The sequence below is a fragment of the Malania oleifera genome, chromosome 9, assembly GCF_029873635.1.
Source record: "Malania oleifera isolate guangnan ecotype guangnan chromosome 9, ASM2987363v1, whole genome shotgun sequence".
NCBI lineage: Eukaryota > Viridiplantae > Streptophyta > Magnoliopsida > Santalales > Ximeniaceae > Malania > Malania oleifera.
In genome coordinates this window covers 74,896,164-74,913,592 of record NC_080425.1, presented here as the reverse complement: position 1 = coordinate 74,913,592, position 17,429 = coordinate 74,896,164, and the positions used below count along the sequence as shown (strand labels likewise).

Here is a 17,429-nt window from a genome sequence, read left to right as displayed (position 1 = left end):
AGCTCAAGTAATATTTTGTAATACAAACTAAAAAAAAAGTAAGAATGAAAAGTAATGTCACTAGTTAATATTTCCTAAAATTACAAACGTATTAATAAAAGAATTAAAGTTGAGAATATATTAAAATAAATATAATTAACGGTACAACCTTATAATACAGGCGAAGACTTCAATATTTGCGTTGAGTATACTTTTAATTTTAATGTAAAAGTATTTTTTAAGAATAAATTATTAATTAATTTTATAAAAAATTTAAATAATTATATTGGCCTATCTATTTTTATAATTTTTTTATAATTATAACTAAAATAAAGCACAAATTTAAGTTATATATATATATATATATATATATATATATATATAAATATAAAATTAAATGAGTGTTATCAGCAAGGAAGATCTTAAAACAAAAGTCTACTTGACAGTGTTTTGACCGGTAGCCAGTTGGCCGGGAAAAAGGGGAAAGAGAGATAAAAATTTCAAATCTTAGCTACTAGATGAAATTGCAAATCATTATCGAGCCTGGAATGAAATGGGAAAGTGGAAGAAGGAGAGAAGATAGCTTCTATGGATCCTTCGACGAACCCAGAAACCCTAGTTTCAGGACTCGGCCTCGATCAGCCGCTGTCCACATCTTGCCCGAGCTCTTCCGACGCTCAGGAAGAAGCGGAACGCGATGGCGGTGAGCCGAAACCCTCGTTCAATCAGGCGGAGATTTTTAAGGCTCTCGAAGTCGTTGAGAGGGACTCTGTCGCCATCGCCGAGAGCTTCACTTCTCTCTTCGCCTCCCTCCGCTTGGCTCTCTCCGAGGTCTGTTTTCTCACTCTCCTCAACTTTCTGGGTACCATTTTGTTGCATGACGAAAGAATCGAGTTTCATTCTTGTTTGGTTGCTGAGAAAAAATGGTGATGGAAATGGAATTTGAATCTTACGTATAAAAGAAGCTACATTCTGTTCTTCGTGTTGGGGTGACGCCAAATTCTAACAAGCCCAAAAAAATAATTTACTCACAAGTCAAATGCAATAACAATAGCTCTCTAAGTAATCAATTCATACAATCTCAAATTAACTCACAAGAGATGCAAGCAAATTTTACATTGGAGGGAAAAATCATGAACCCAAGTTGGGCAAATCTTCCACCATGGCCAATTAGTAAGAAAGATGATGATCATGAGTGTACAAACTCTTGTATAACGTAAATGTTCAGGCGGGTTTTCAACAAAACGCCAAGAAAAATGTGGTATTTGCAGCAAACAGATGGGAATGTAAAATGATTAAGAGAAGTAATCTTCATGCCATCGGGAGCAACATATTGAAATTTCCTCAGAATGAGGCTTCGAATGACCATCTGATCTTGGCTTCAAAGATGTAAAAGTGGTGAAGGTTTTTTTCGCTTCTCTTGCTCCCAGCATAAACCCACTTCCAATTGGAAGCACAAGAATGACTGTTTGACTCTCTCATCCAAGAGAAAATGCGAACTACCAAGATAATTACATGGCAAGTTCCTATACAATCCCACTAACCAAGTGCTTGGCTTTTCTTTTCCTTTCTCTCTCTCTTTATATATTTGTTGCAAGATGAAGTGGGCCCGACCACATGGGTGGGACACCACCCAACAAATCTCCCCCACCCCTTCATGCCCATCTATGGGGGGTTCCACCAAGCCCACTACCTTTATGCAATTCTCAAGTTTTTCATATGTAAATATTTAATCATCATATTGGATTCATTTTCATTTGTATGGATTTTCTTAAGCTGTAACAACTTCCTCTCCAAAGCATCTTGAGACTTGAATCCAATGATACCTTAAACCCATAAGCTTTAATCTTGAATGAAATGTTGGGTTCTTGTTGAGATGGATGACACTATGACTGTCACAATAAAGTACAATTTTTTTCTTGCTTTAAGCTCAACTCATGGGGGAAATTTTTCAACCATAGAAGTTTATTACAAGCTTATGCAATAGCAATTTACTCAACCTCAATTATAGACAAAGCAACACGTTTTTGCAACCTAGATTGCATGATACTGCCCTACCGAAAAATGTCATCAAATATTAGAAGTGGACTTCCTAGTGTTATTGTCCATTCCCATGTTTGCACCTGTAAAACAATCCAAAATTGGCTTATCATCACCAAAGCATAAACACACCTTGGAGGTTCACATGAGATACCTAAGAATGCATTTTATTGCAGCCCAATGCTCTTTACTTGGATTAGAAAGAAACAACTAACCACACCAACCGCGTGAGCAATATATGGCCTATTACAAACCACAACATATTGTAGACTATGAACTGCAAATTTATAAGACACTTTATCCATTTATATATATATATATATATATATATATTCATTAGTGGGAGACTACTTGTTAAGTGTAATGATCTTGGCTCAACTCCGGTGAGGTATTGTCTACTTTGGTTCATTAGCCTCACGATTTTGTCCTATAAAAGCCAGCTCACGTACTTGGAGCCCAAACTATTCTTAGAAGCCCAAACTCGTCCCAGTACACATTCGATGCGGGACCGTAACATGCTCTCTAGTCTGATCCTTGACGCCCTCGTTAGAGTGATTCGCACCTTTGTATAAGATCTACCCACATGATGATACCCCCATAATGGCTTTGATACCAAATGTAATGGTTTTGACCCAACTTTTTTAAGGTATTGTTTGCTTTGGCTAACCGGCCTTATGGTTTTGTCCTATAAAAGGCACCTCACATGGTTGGACACTGAATAATCCTTATAAACTCAAGATCTACATAATACACATCTGATGTGAGACTATAAAAGTAAGCTTAAAGTGGGTGCAAGTGGAGAACATATCGGTTTTGCCTTGTTCATGTTGAATTTCTCCAACACCTTTTCAACATATTTCTTTTGAGATTACCAAAGCTTGTAATTCATCCTATCACGAGTGATTCTCATACCAAGGATTTGTTTGGCTGCTCTAAAGTCTGTCATGGCAAAAACTTAAGAAGTTCTTTCTTCAACTTGTCAATTTTGTTTGTTTCATGGCCAACAATCAAGATATCATCAATATAAAACAAAAGAATAATAAAATTGTCATTAGAGAACTTCTTGACAAACAAACAATGATATGCAGTAGTTCGGGCATGCTCATGGTTCACTATGAAAGAGTCAAACTTTTTAGATCATTGTTGAGGTGCTTGCTTGAGCCATATAAGCTTTTTAGCAATTATCACTCAAGATGTTCTTTAACTTTTATTTTGAACCTACCCTTTAGTTGTTCCTTATAAATTGTTTCATCTAAGTAACCATGAAGGAATGCAGTCGTTAGACCCTTTACATCAAGCTGCTCAATTTCTAAATTCATGCTTGCTGCCAAATTTAGAACAACCCGGATAAAATACATCTTAACCACCATTGAGAAGATTTCATCATAGTCAATTCCTTTCTTTTGCCTAAATCTTTTCACAACCTATCTAGATTTGTACCTTAGATGTGAGCTAATCTCTTTCGCCTTAAACTTGCAAACTCATTTACATTTAAGTGCTCTCTTGCCCCTAGGCAACTTCACCAACTCAAAGGTGTGATTCTCATGCAAGTATTTCACTTCTTCTTGCATGACTTTCACCCTCACTTTTTTGTGCTCTTGTAAGATGGCTTGTTGATAGTGTTTGGGCTCTCTTGCATGATATAAGTAACAAAGACTCATGAGGAGAATATCTTTGGGAAGGTTGTCTCTATTTGGAAGATCTCCTTAATTGAGGTTCTATAGATAGCTAAGAAGGTGCTAGCTTGACGTCTTGTTTGGATGTTGTATCATCAACCAAAGTATCATTATTTTTTTTTTTTGGATAGCAAAAGAAAATTTCATTAATAGGAAGAGGATTTACATGAGGGAGAATGAAACATCTCCCGAAAAAGGCTTGGAAAAATCCAGAAAAAAACTACAACAAAAAATTAATAAAAAGAGAACATCAACAAGCCAATAGGTTCCTCCAATCTCTTTCTTACTTTTGGAAACTAATTCCTTTGAAAAATCCCAAACGAATACACAACAGTGAGGCCAAATATTGTTTATCTCAAACCAGCGCCCAATTTAATTTCTTCCTAGTGAATGTCTGTGCATTTTGCTTCAACCATAACCCCTTAAAAAGAATTGCCCTTTCCTTCCTTCTTCCAAAGCTTGCAAAAAGAAATTGTTAAAAATTCTCCCACCAAAGAACATACCAACTCTCTCCTGAAATACCAAAAAAACTTATTCCAAATCCTCCAAGAAAATTCAATGTGCAAAAGAGGATGAGGAGCTGTCGAGCATCTTGATTTGTTGCAAGTTGCTAGTATTTATTTTATCAAGCACAACCAACCTAGTGAAAGCCTTAATTTTTGAGGGAGCTTTGGCCATCCAAATTATATGATAGAGTGGGAAAAAAGAATTGGAGTGAGTCAAGAATTCAAGAAAAGATTTGCAAGAATACACTCCCGATTGATCTAAAGACCAAGACTGGACATCCCTCCCTAAATAAAGATTACTCCCATTCAATAAAGATAACAAAGAAGACAAATCTACCATCTCATTGTTGTTAAGAGGTCTCCTAAAATGGAGATCCTAGGAAACCAATAAGCTACTTAAATCCCCCAAAAAAGAATGATATGACTCTATTTTGCTCAGAGCTCAATTGAAGGAGATAAGGGAAAGAAGTGGAAAAGGATGCGTACCCAACCAAGGGTCTTCTGAAAAACGAATATGAGAACCCCTCCCCACCTCATATTTAGTGTGAGGGATGAAAGAAGGATAAATATGAGCAATGGACCTCCACAGAATCCTCAAAGAACATCTTCAATTGATATTGCTATCCCACCTATTCTCATCCAATTCGAACTTGCTTCTTGTTACTCTATGTCAATGGGATGATTCTTCTAGAGGGAAGCGCCATAGCCATTTAGCTAAAAGAGCCATGTTTTAGACCCAACCCTCCTCCTTTTTCTATATACAAACCTTACCCCAGCTAACTAAGTGGTCTCTCTGACCCCCCACACTAGATCACAAAAATTCTCTTGTAATTCTCTTAAGATAGCGAGCAATCCCTAGTGGAATCTTAAAAGAAAATTGGAAATATAATGGAATGCTAAAAATAAAAGCCTAATTAGGGTTATTCTTCCCTCAAAAGAGAACAAAAATGTCAAAATCTTTTTCCAATCTTTTGATCTCTTCGTCACCCTCTCCACCGCCGTATTCTAAAAATCTATTGCTCTATGATTTTCCCCAAAGGGAGCCCCTAAATAAGTCAATGGACAATTTAGAATGCCACACCCCACTTCAGTAGCTCATCCCTTGACATGCTTCATGGGCTCATTAAGGAGTTGTTAAAGCATTTTTCCCCATATTAATTTTAAGACCAGACACGGTCTCAAAAATTTGAAGAATACCCAAAATTATCCTAAAGGAAGGGCTATGATTGTCAAGAAAAAAATGGCACCGTCAGCAAATTGGAGATTGGAAACCACCACTCCCTCTTTTCTTCTAGACCTTTAACGACCCCCTCTCCATAGCCTTGTCCACCATCCTACTCAACACTTCAGCTACTAGGACAATAAAAAGGGGATAATAGGTCATTTTTTCTAAGGGCGTTCGAAACACTAAACAAGGATTTTGGTTCACTATTAACAATCACCGAGAACTACACATTAGACAAGCAACCCCTAATCCAATGATGCCAACACTCACCAAAACCCTTTCTTGTGAGGACTTTATCCAAGAAACTACAACTCATTCTATCATAGGCTGAAGTATCATTGTGTCTATCACAATATCACTATGATCTTATTGCATCTCTCCCCCATTTTCATCACTCATCGTAGGTGGAGGAATCATATTCAAGTCAACAATGCCTTTTTGCATAATTTTGGCTACTCAACTTTCTCAAGATCTTCTATGGTTTAATTCTCAAAGAATAGAACATCTCAGCTTCTTATAATTTTCTTACTAACTAGATTTGGGTCTATAACCAAATTCTTCATGTGCATAACCCAAGATGACACATTATGTAGACTTTTTAATTGTCATCTAACTTGAATCTTTCATCTCTTGGTATGTGAACAAATGCCATGCAACCAAATACGTATTGCAAATATGGTCGTTCCTTAATTTATCCCTTAATGTTATACTACTCATCCACCATAGCATTTGCATTTTTGAAACTTTTACTTTTTTGGAATTATTGTTTCTTAGTTGCCCAACATTCTGATCCATACAACATGGTTGGTCCTATAGTCCTTCTATAGCATTTTCTTTTAATTTTAATGGTATTCTAGATCACACAACACTCATGAAGCACTCCTCCATTTTAGCCAAGTTGCTTTAACTCTATGTATTACATCCTCTTCAATTTCTCCTCTCGCTTGCATAATAGATCCAATGTATCGAAATCTACTAGTGCTATTAACTTTTGAGCACTACATTTTAATATTTTCTTCAGTATTTCTACTATCATGGTTGAAATTAGATTTCATATTATCTTATTTCCACTTATCTTTAAACCTCTAGACTCTAAAGGTTCTCTCCATAACTCTAACTTAGATTATACTTCACTCCAACTTTTGTCAATCAAAACTCTATCATCTACAAACAACATGCAACATGGTATCTCACTATTGACTTCATCAATCATTAAAGCAAAAAGATAAGGGCTTAAAGTAGATCCTTGATGCAAACATATTGTGATTGGCAAATCTCTCCACTTGTAGTACTAATGCAAGTTGTTATTCTATCATACATATCTTTAATGACATCAGTATACCTATTGCATACTCCTTTCTTTTCTAAAATCAAAACTTCCCTAGGTACCCTATCATTAGGCTTTCTCTATGTCAAGAAAAACCATATGCAAATCCTTTCTATTTTCCCTAAATTTTTCCATTAATCTTTTTAAAAGATTAGTAGCTTTTGTAGTCGATCTCCTAGGCATAAATCTAAATCGATTCTCTGATACTTCCAACCTTTTTTTTTTTGTTCAATTACCCCTTCCCACAACTTCATTGTACGAGTCATAAGCTTAATTCTGTGATAGTTACTATAGTTTTGAATATCACCTTTGTTTTTGTGTATAGGTATTAATGTGCCTCCCTCCATTCGTTTGACATTTTCTTGGTTTTAATTATAGCGTTGAATAAATTAGTTAACTATCTACTTCCGTTATCCCCTAGACATTTTCAAACTTTAATTAGGATGTTATCTAGTCCTATAGATTTCCCACCTTTTCATCTTTTTTAAAGCCATTTAAACTTAAGTGACTCTAATTTTGCGAATAATTCTTAGATTTTTAGCTTTTTTCCTCATTTTTCATTCTTGCCAATGTTGTATGTCTTTTTTCAGTCTACTCAAGTCCAAACCATTGGGATCCCTTAGAGGTTCTAATCAAGGAGCCCGTAGATCCCAAAAAATGCATAGTTTCTCCCCTAAAAAATGACTTCTCTAGTCGGGGAATGCATTAGATATTTACCTAAGCTAGTAGGTCCATGAGCGGATCCTACGTTAGCCCCAAGACACTGGTCTTTAATGAGAAAAGTAAATGCTTGAGCTTGAGAAGCTTCTGGTCCAGTGGGCCCATAAAACTCACTTGGAGAAGCAGTATTATTGAACCAGGCAAAGCAACAAGCAGTGAAACCAAAGACAAATAAAGCACCTAAACTATAAGACAAGTAAGTCTCTCTAGACTGCATGGCGAGCCCATGCAAGGGCTTGGTTAAGATACGCCAGATTCCACCAAGTATACAAATGGAACCTGACCATACATGTCCTCCGATTATATCTTCCAAATCGTCTACACTAACAATCCATCCTTCTCTCGCAAAGGGAGATTCAACTTGGTTTTAATTAAACAACTTATTAAAGTAGCTTCACCACCTCTTCTTTCTGTCTTCTTTCTTTAACCAAGACATTATCATCATCATTCCTTATACAATTTACATTACTTAAATCCTTGCACTTTCTTTTGTATCTAGTCTTGCATATAAATTATCATAAGCTCCATGTTTAGCTTTGTGCACCTGGCTGCCCTTATTTTTTTTTGAAAATTTTTTTCCTATGTTTAGCTTCATGCCTTCACTAATGGCCTTTTTTTTTGTGCATATTTTCTTGCCTCTTTTAACTTTTTAGTGTTTTTATGTTTCTACAATTTTGCCATGATTTATTCTAAATTTCTTTATCTTTACGGCTTTTTGGATGCCTTGATCCCGCCACTAACTATCTTTAGTGGCTGAGAATCTTTCGCTAGATTCATCTAAAACCTCATTTGCTATCTTGTTAATAGAGGTAACCATCCTACCCCACGAAGTATTTGCATCTATCTTATCCCCTGTGGTCTAGTCACCTTCTTCGATCAATTTATGTTTATTTTACTGTATTTTCTCCCTTCAGATTCCATCACCTAGTTTCTTGCATTGATTTATGTTACTCTTTCTCCTCCATTTTTTAGTATATATATCTAATACTAAAACTCTGCGCTGTGTAGTCTCACCTAGGATAACTTTACAATCCTTACATGATAAAATCTATTTAGCTTTCATTTTGTCCACTCTTTTGAAGGTTATTAAGTGTTTCTCTTCTTAAAGCATGTATTCATTATAACAAAATCGTATGTCTTGGCAAAAGTCTAAAATCATGTCACCATGCTCATTTTTATCTTTATATCCATGGTCTCCATGTATCTTCTCATAACTTTTATTATCCTTTACAATGTCTTCATTCAAATTAGCTTCTATGAATGTTTCTCAGATCCTGATACCCCTTGTATAATATTATCCATATCTTTTTGAAATTGTCTTTTAATATTTTCTGCTAAGCCTAGTTCGGGAGCATTAGTGACATTTATCGTCTCTTGGTTTAAAGTTATGACTATATCCACTACTCTTATAACATATGAGACACTTTCTTTTAGGTCTTTGTTTACTATGGCTTTTTCAATGTACCAAAATTTAAATCCTGATTTTTCAATTTCTCTAGCTTTCTCCCCTACTAATTTAGTCTCTTGAAGGCAGATTATGTTATTTTTTCTTCTAATCATTGTGTCAACTATCTGCATGCTTTACTTGTAAGTGTCCCTATATTCCAAGTTTTGCTAATTTGACCCTAGCTTCCTATACTAACTTCTTAACCCTCTCTCGTCTAGAATGATTTGGACAAAGCCCACCCTTGCCCATTTCTTGTTACACCCGGGTGGTATGACTGAAATGCACTACTTGTAGGGGATGGTTTAGTGAATATTTGGTAAGGATTCATATCATAAAGAGCTGACACTTTATGTTGGCTGTCAGTTACCTAATGCAATCCTACTCCTTTAGTCGGGTTTGGGACTAGTTGGTTTTAAAGAGATTTGGGACAATTAGTGCTACACAGGTGGAGTGCATGCATATATCAAATGCTGATTGTTAAATTTAGTATATAATTGTTGTAGCTTTGTCTGGGATGTGATTAGCCTCACAACTGTTCATGTTGTTGCACATTACAGCGTCATAGTCTAATCAGAATTTAGAATAGGTTTTTTTTTTAAGATATCATGACATGGCCAAAGATGTGTTAATGATTGTAGGCTTTAGACGACCTTTTTTGGGCCCAGAAAATTGAACGAGCGATAGCTTGTTCGTAGGCGCGTTTGTCTCGTTGAGAGCTTTCCGTTGATAGGTAGATCGTCCCAAATGGAGTTTTGTAGCCAAAGTTATGGCCTTTCAAAGTTAATCATTTGGGAACAAATTTTAAGTTTTTTGTTTTGATTTGTTTATGTAAGATTACCACTTTATGTAAAAGTTTAAGCTATTAGGTTGATGGCCAACAATGTATATCAAACTTTAATACTCTCCAGCATGTGGAGAGAAAAACACATTATAAATAACACCCGTTACAGGGAATACAATATTTTTTTAAACACCAAACAATAAATGTGGGTGTTGAGTAATCGGGTAAAATGGGAGACCTAAACTCAATGATAGGTCTCTCCCTCTATTATAATATATGTAAGTACAATAGGAATGACCATAACACCCTTACTAACTCACACTTATTACCAAGGTCTTAAATTTCGATTTCGACTCAAATTTCAAAGCTCCAAAAGTACGAAAATTTTGATGGAAATTTCGATTTCGATGTCAATTTTGATTTGAAAAAGTAATGGGATTCAGTAAAAAAGCATGGAATTCTTTGTGAAGCTTTAGAAATGGTTAACAAACATAATAATATAAGTTTTAGGACTAATATATTACAAATTAAATACATCTATGTTTTGTATGAGGTGGAAAAGTTGTAAAATAGTATGTGTATCAAATATATTTAAGATAATGTACATTAAACATATTCAGTTAATACAAATGAAATTCATAAATCATTTAAATATTATTTATTATACAAATAATGATAATTTAGACATGAATGGTTAAATAAAATGTTACTGTAAGTTTATTTTTTCATATAATTTCAAAAGCACTTGTAATAATCTTTTGTTCCGACAAAATAAATGAAACAAATAAAGATAGAATTTCACTTCACTCCTAAATTTCTCATTTGAATTCTAAGGAAATTTTATTGTTTAGTTAAAATTTTGGCAAGTTTTGCTAAAATTTTGAGATTTTGATAAATTTCGGATGATTCATTGAGATTTCGACGGAAATTATGCAAGACGGAAATCGAATGCCATTTCAATTTTGAGGGTGACGGAAATTGGAAATTTCAACGGAAATTTCGACAATTTCGTTTAAATTTAAGACTATGCTTATTACTAACAAAACTCTTAATACAAAATAATAATAATGCTAAAAGACTAAATAACCATTAGCACTCCCCCTCAAGCTAGAGCATATATATCATATGCTTTTAGCTTGTTACAAATGAATTTCACATGAGCACCTCCTAAGGCTTTAGTGAAAAAATCAGCAAGCTGAAACTCAGACTTCACATGAGTGGTTGGAATGAGCTTCTGTACAAGTTTTTCTCAAATAAAGTGGCAGTCAACTTCAATGTGCTTTGTCTGCTCATGGAAGACAGGGTTGGAGGCAATATGAATAGCATCTCGATTATCATACATCAACTCCATAGGCTGAGAATGTGGAAAACCTAGTTCTTTTAACATGTTCTTCAGCCAAACAAGTTCACATGTTGTGTGCACCATAGCCCTATACTTTGACTTAGCACTCGACTTGGCAACCACAATTTGTTTCGTACTTTTTCAAGACACCAAATTACCACCGACAAAGATACTTGTGGATCTTCGATCGGAAGGTGATCCAGCCCAATCTGCATATGTATATCCTTGAATATAATGTATGACCCCAATCCTTATATAAGAAACGTCTCCCTAGTGCACCTTTGAGATATCTTAAAATGCGAATTACTGCATCCTAGTGACTTATTCTTAGGGAATCGAGAAATTGACTCACAACCCTTGTTGCGAAGGATATATTTGGTCGAGTGATTGCGAGATAATTCAAATTTCCAACAATTCTTTGGTATCGATCTAGGTTAGGCAGCAAATCACCCATATCTAGCATTAACTTATTATTGGGATCCATGGGTGTATCAACAGGTTTGGATCCCAACAACCCCGTCTCATATAAAAGATCAAGAGCATACTTCCTCTGCGATAAGATAGTTCTCGTATGAGATCTTGATACTTCTATACCCAAGATGTATTTCAATGGTCCCAAGTTTTTGGTCTGAAACTTACTCTGTAGAAAAAGCTTTAGGTTTTGGATGCCATGATCATCATCACCAGTGATCACAATGTCATCAACATATACAATAAGCAAAATACTGTCCGATGGAGTATGATGATAAAATACAGGGTGATCTACTGCACACTTATGAAGGCCAAACTCAAGTACTAGAGCATTAAAAGGCCAAATCATGCTCTTGGAGATTGTTTTAATCCATGCAATGACTTCTTGAGCCGACATACTAAGCTTGACTCCTCCTAAGCAACAAGTCCAAGGGGTTGCTCCATATATACCTCCTCTTGAAGATCACCATGTAGGAAAACATTCTTTACATCTAACTGATGTAGAGGCCAATGACAAGTGGTTCCTAAAGAAATCAACAAACACACAGAGGCAAGTTTAGCAATCGGGGAGAATGTGTCTAAATAACCCAAACCATACACCCGAGTATACCCCTTAGCAACAAGGTGGGCCTTGAAACGAGCCATAGAATCATTAGGATTGACTTTCACATTGTACACCTAGCAACAACCAACCATAGACTTATTAGGAGGAAGAGGTACTAAATCCCAAGTATCATTATCATGTAGTGTATGCATCTCTTCAACCATTGCCGTCCTCCAAATCGGATAGGGCTTCAGAAATAGATCTTGGAAGAGCAATAGAAATAGAGTACTAACAAAATAGTAATAAGAGGGTGACAAGAAATCATAACTGTCGCTGAGTCTCGAAGAAGGGTCTGGAATGGCAAGGAATAATAATATTGAAAATTTGATCGAGTCGCCACCATAGTAGTTAAAAGCGCGTCTGAGGCGCGCCTAGGCGCAAGGCGCAGTGAAGCGAAGAGGCTTGCGCCTCAAACCAGGTGAGGCGAGGCGACCTGCAAGAGGCGACGCTAGGCGAGACGAGGCGCACTGGGGCGACAGGCGCAGTGAGTCGCGCCTTGTGAATTTCAGTCATTTAAAGGAGAGAAATAGTCACAGCCAGACCCGTAGCCCTCATTCGACTCGAACGAACATAGCCCTGGCCCCTCTCGGCCCTTCGAAGCCCTTCATGAGTTCGTCTTGCACATTCAAACCAGCAGGAGCCTTTGCGATCCTTTGAATCAGCAACGTGAGCTCGTCTGCGAGCCTTCGAACCAGGATTGTGAGTTTGTCTTCGACATTTTGAAGAAGCACGACCCTTCGCGACTTCTTTTCGAACCAACAGGAGCCCTCGCGAGTTCTCTTCTTCTTCTTCGTTTTCTTCTTCTTCCTGCTGCCCGCTTGTTGCGTGCTACATGCTGCTTCTCTTTTTCTTCTTCTTCTTCTTCTTCTTCCTGCTGCCTGCTTGTGCGTGCTGCGTGCTGCTGACTGCTGTGTGCTGCTTCTCTTTTTCTTTTCTTTAATTAATCTAAGCTTATAAATTATAACTAATACATAATATTTATTTATTTTACTGAAATTTAGCTACTGTTTTTTAATTTGTAATATTTAGTTTAATTAATGTAAGTTTATAAATTATAGCTAATGCATAATATTTATTCTTTTTATTGAAATTTGGCTACTCTTTTTCTTCTTCTTCTTTATATGTAATTACTAATTAAATATTTAGTTTAATAAAACAAGTTTATAAATTATAACTGATACATAATATTTATTCTTTTTACTGAAATTTAGCTTCTATTTTTAAATTTTTAATATTTAGTTTAATTAATGTGAGTTTATAAATTATAACTAATACATAATATTTATTCTTTTTATTGAAATTTAGCTACTATTTTTTGATTTGTACTCTTTTTTTTTGATGTTGAACTATGTTGAATTGTTGATGCTTTTGGGCTTCGTACTAGCAATTTTATTAAATTTTCAATTTTGTAATTGAATGTTTTGGCATTTTAAATTCTAATATTACTAGATATTCATATGTTCATATATCAATTACCCCAAATAGACATTTTACACCATTTTAATAATTGTGCGCCTCACCTTCATGAGGCGCGCGCCTTCGCCTCGCTCCTCGGCTTCAAAGACCCTTTGCGCCTCGGCTCGCCTCGCGCCTCTAACTACTATGGTCGCCACTAACCTGTTATTTTCCTAGGTGCTGTTAGTTCACCTAATTATTACTTGTTGATTGGTCTTTTAGACTAATCTTAGGCCAAGGAACTAGTAGTCTCGGTCTATTTTTACTAGAGTTGGTATCGGGAGTTCAGTTATGCAAGGGAAAGTATTGGCACCCCCTACACATCTGTTTTATGAATGGTACCTAATCATGAATTATCCCTAAATTGAATATAAATGGTCTTTAATTAACTCCTTTAAAACAAACCAATAAATAAATAAATAAAAATTTAAAAAGAAAATGAAAACTACAGTGCGATTTAGGAATGTCTAATAAGACCTCCAAAGGAGGGGGTCTTATTAGATAAATCCCCCTCAGACTTAATATAGGTGAGGTCTAAAATACCTCTTTACCCTTTGTTAAATCATTGGGACTCACACACACACACACACATAAAATCCAAATTTGAGCAAAAATGGGTCTTTAAAACGTTCCCAGATTTTTCCAAAATTTTATAGAAATTTTCTTAAGTTTTCCAACATTTTTCTAAAATTTTTTGGGATTTTTAAAAACTTTTCCTCATTTGTTTTGGTATTTTTATTTTTCATTTTTTTAGTTGAGTCAAAATAACTCAAATAATTTTTATTTATTTTTTCTTGATTTTTAAAATACTTTTCTTGAATTTTCTTGATTTTTCCCTGATTTATTATTATTATTTTTCCTATTTTAAAAAAAATTGAAAATCAATTAAAAAATTTTAAAAATAAAATTTTTTAAAAACCAATGGTTCAGAGAATCAGATCGGGTTCAATCAATCTGAATCGGGCTCAATCGGTTGGGCTTAGTGGGCCACTCGTCCATCCACAGTGGTGACACGTGGCTCAGTTTAAATTTTTTTTTTATAAAATTCACTGTAGCAGGGAGACGTTAGCATGACTTCACCCTCCTCGTGGTGAATCTTCACGTTCCCTTTTTTTTTTTTTTCGTTTTTCTATTTTCTGTAGCTAGGTGACGTGGTTGACTTTGAGCGGTTGTGAAAGTCTGACATGGATTGCTGATGTGGCAGCAATCTGATAGTCCATAGAAAACATAGATCAAACGGCCAGAATTGCGCCACGTTACTACGTGTCACCATGTGGACGGTGACACGTGTTCCACGAATCCTATATAAAAGCTTTTTTTTTCTCTCTCATTTTTCTTTTCCTCTTGTTTCTTTTTTCTCTTTATCCTCTTCTCTTCTCTCTCTTTATCCTCTCTCATTTGTTTTTTGCGCTTTGCAGCTCTCTCTCTCTCTCTCTCTCTCTCCTTTGTTTCTTTCTTTTTCCTTTCTTTCTCACGCATACTCTCTCTCTCTCTCTTTCGATTCCTATTCTCTCTCAGATCTCTCTGTTTTCTCTTCTCTCGCAGTCTTTCTTTCTCTTTCGATTCCTTTACTTTGTTTTCCCCTTTTTTTTTCTTTCGATTTTTTTTCTCTTTTTTTTCTCTGATCTCTCTGTTTTCCTTTCCTTTTTCTTCTCTTTTCTCTCTCTCTCCGACCCTTATTCAATAATTTTGTTTTGCAGATCTGAACCAGGAAAAGGGAAAGCGTGGACAGAGAACCTTGATGTTATTGAGCTCAAATCAAGATGAGTTCTCTAACTTTATTCTTTATTTGTTTGTTTGTTTGTTTTTTTTTTTTTTTTCAACTTGGATTTTCTTGAGAAAATCCCCCCTATTTTTCTTTTGAATTAAACATCTTGGGTTAGGCTCTGGATCAAGTCCAGTTTATTGGGCTCAAACAAATCGGGTCAATGGTATTTTGGAGTTTGATTTTGGGCTCAAATTTACCCATTTTAAATCTAATTAATCAGGCTCGGCCCAATTGGGCTTGGTTGGCTAGGATTAAATTGGGCTTAGCTCATTTGGCCGAGCCCAATACGCTAAATATGGGGAAATGGGCCGAAGTCCAATTGCCTATGGACTTAAATCTAATGGGCTGAACTCTCTTAAGCCTTAGTTGGGCTTTGGGTTTGAACGAGATTGGGTAGTGGACCTAGGTCCAAATTGGACTTGGGTTCTGGGCTTTTAGATCGGATCTAATTAATGGGTCATGGTTTATGGGTCAATGAGTCGGACCCAGTCTGACAAGTCAGATCCAATCTGCTGGGTTGGGTCAATGGGTCAATTTCAGAACAAAATTTTTGCATTTTTAAATTGCTAGATTTGTATAATTTAAAAGCAAAAATTGAGCATGAAAACAAAACAGAACATGAAAACAAAGCAAAACCAAGCTCAGACGTCAACTCCTTCAATCTTCTTGCCCTCCCTCAATTCATCTCTGCCACTAGCTTTTTGTTTGAATCTCTTGAATTCCTCCTAAAACCTTCGATTCCTTCAACTCTGCAATTGCCTCTGTTCTCTTGGATTCTTTCAACAACTTTTTGAATTCCTTTTACTCCTTCATAGTACCTCCAATTCACGATCATAACTCTCACAATCAATCAGAATTCTCACAATGGTTCACATGTTTTTTCTCTCTATGATTTTGTGTTTGTCTTTGTGAATGTGTGTCTCAAAAAGCCTCTATTTATAGGTTCGAGAGCATTGATCAGCATTATAATCAAATAAAAAATGGATCAATCAAATTAAGAAATAGATCTATCAATCTTTATTGCTGATTTCCTAATTGTTTATCCTTTCATGTGTGTCCTCTCCTTTTGAAAAACAACTTCCATCATAGGCTTGGGAGCATTGAAACTTGATCTTTATTGCTGATTTCCTTCCATGTGTGTCTCGGAAGCATTTAAATTTGATCAATCAATTTAAAAACGGATCAATCAAATTAAGAAACAGATCAATCAATCTTTATTGCAGATCAATCAAATTAAGAGACAGACCAGTCAATCTTTATTGCTGATTTTCCTAATTGTTTCCTTTGTGCATGTGTGCAGGTGCCAGCATGGAATTGGAGAATTCGATTTTTTTTTTATTCCCCTTTTTTTTTTGTATTGCTATTATTTTTTTTTCTTCTGATTTTTCAATGTAAAATTGCTTTATTCAGAATTTTTTCCTGTATTTTCATTTTTCCTGTAAAAAATTGTTAAATTTTGTTATATAAGCCCCAGACAAATTGGGGTGTCTACAATAACAAACAAAATTAGAGATCAGATGTTGGGTTCAACTGCGTTTACCTTTTCGAACATCTATTGGAGGATCAACATCGCGAGAAATTTGATCATTTGACGAGGGTACTAGAGGCACAATAGAAGCTGGCGGAGGCACTTCATGCTTGAGTTGTCGTGCGTGTACATGCAAATTGGGATGATTTAAGCAACAAGAAGGACTCAAACTAGTGAAGATGTAGGAGGATTGGGCACAGATGCTAGGTTTGGATCTGTAAGGCGAGGTAGAGGAAGGGACTCATCAAGGCCATTGAACTCAAGGAATCATAGTAGTATGGTGTAGACTCAAAAAAGGTGACATCAGCAAAGAATCAAAGTAAAGTAGGACTATAACATTGATATCCCTTTTGAGTATAGGAATAGCCCAGAAAAATACATTTGATAGCACGAGTATCCAACTTATCCATTCCTGGAGTTAATTGACGGACAAAGGACACAACCAAATATATGAGGAGGAAGGGAGAACAAAGGAGCCTTAGGAAAGATAACTGAATATGGGATTTTACCACCAAGGATAGAGGATGGCATTTTATTGATGAGGGAGCAAGCGGTGAGCA

At 35.8% G+C, this 17,429-nt stretch overlaps 1 protein-coding gene across 4 annotated transcripts in view; it reads left to right on the top strand.

Annotated features, from left to right (window-relative positions):
• Positions 1-382: 382 nt before the first annotated feature.
• Positions 383-17,429, top strand: part of LOC131164824 (uncharacterized) — a 38,301-nt gene continuing 21,254 nt past the window's right edge. For 2 of the 4 annotated variants that reach the window (XM_058122315.1, XM_058122314.1), the window contains exon 1: positions 392-810. In XM_058122315.1, the coding sequence (XP_057978298.1) occupies positions 568-810 (243 nt within the window). In that variant the 5' untranslated portion in view covers positions 392-567. Of the gene's footprint in view, positions 811-17,429 lie in introns of all 4 variants that reach the window. The other 2 variants (XM_058122316.1, XM_058122313.1) reach the window with 2 other exon arrangements.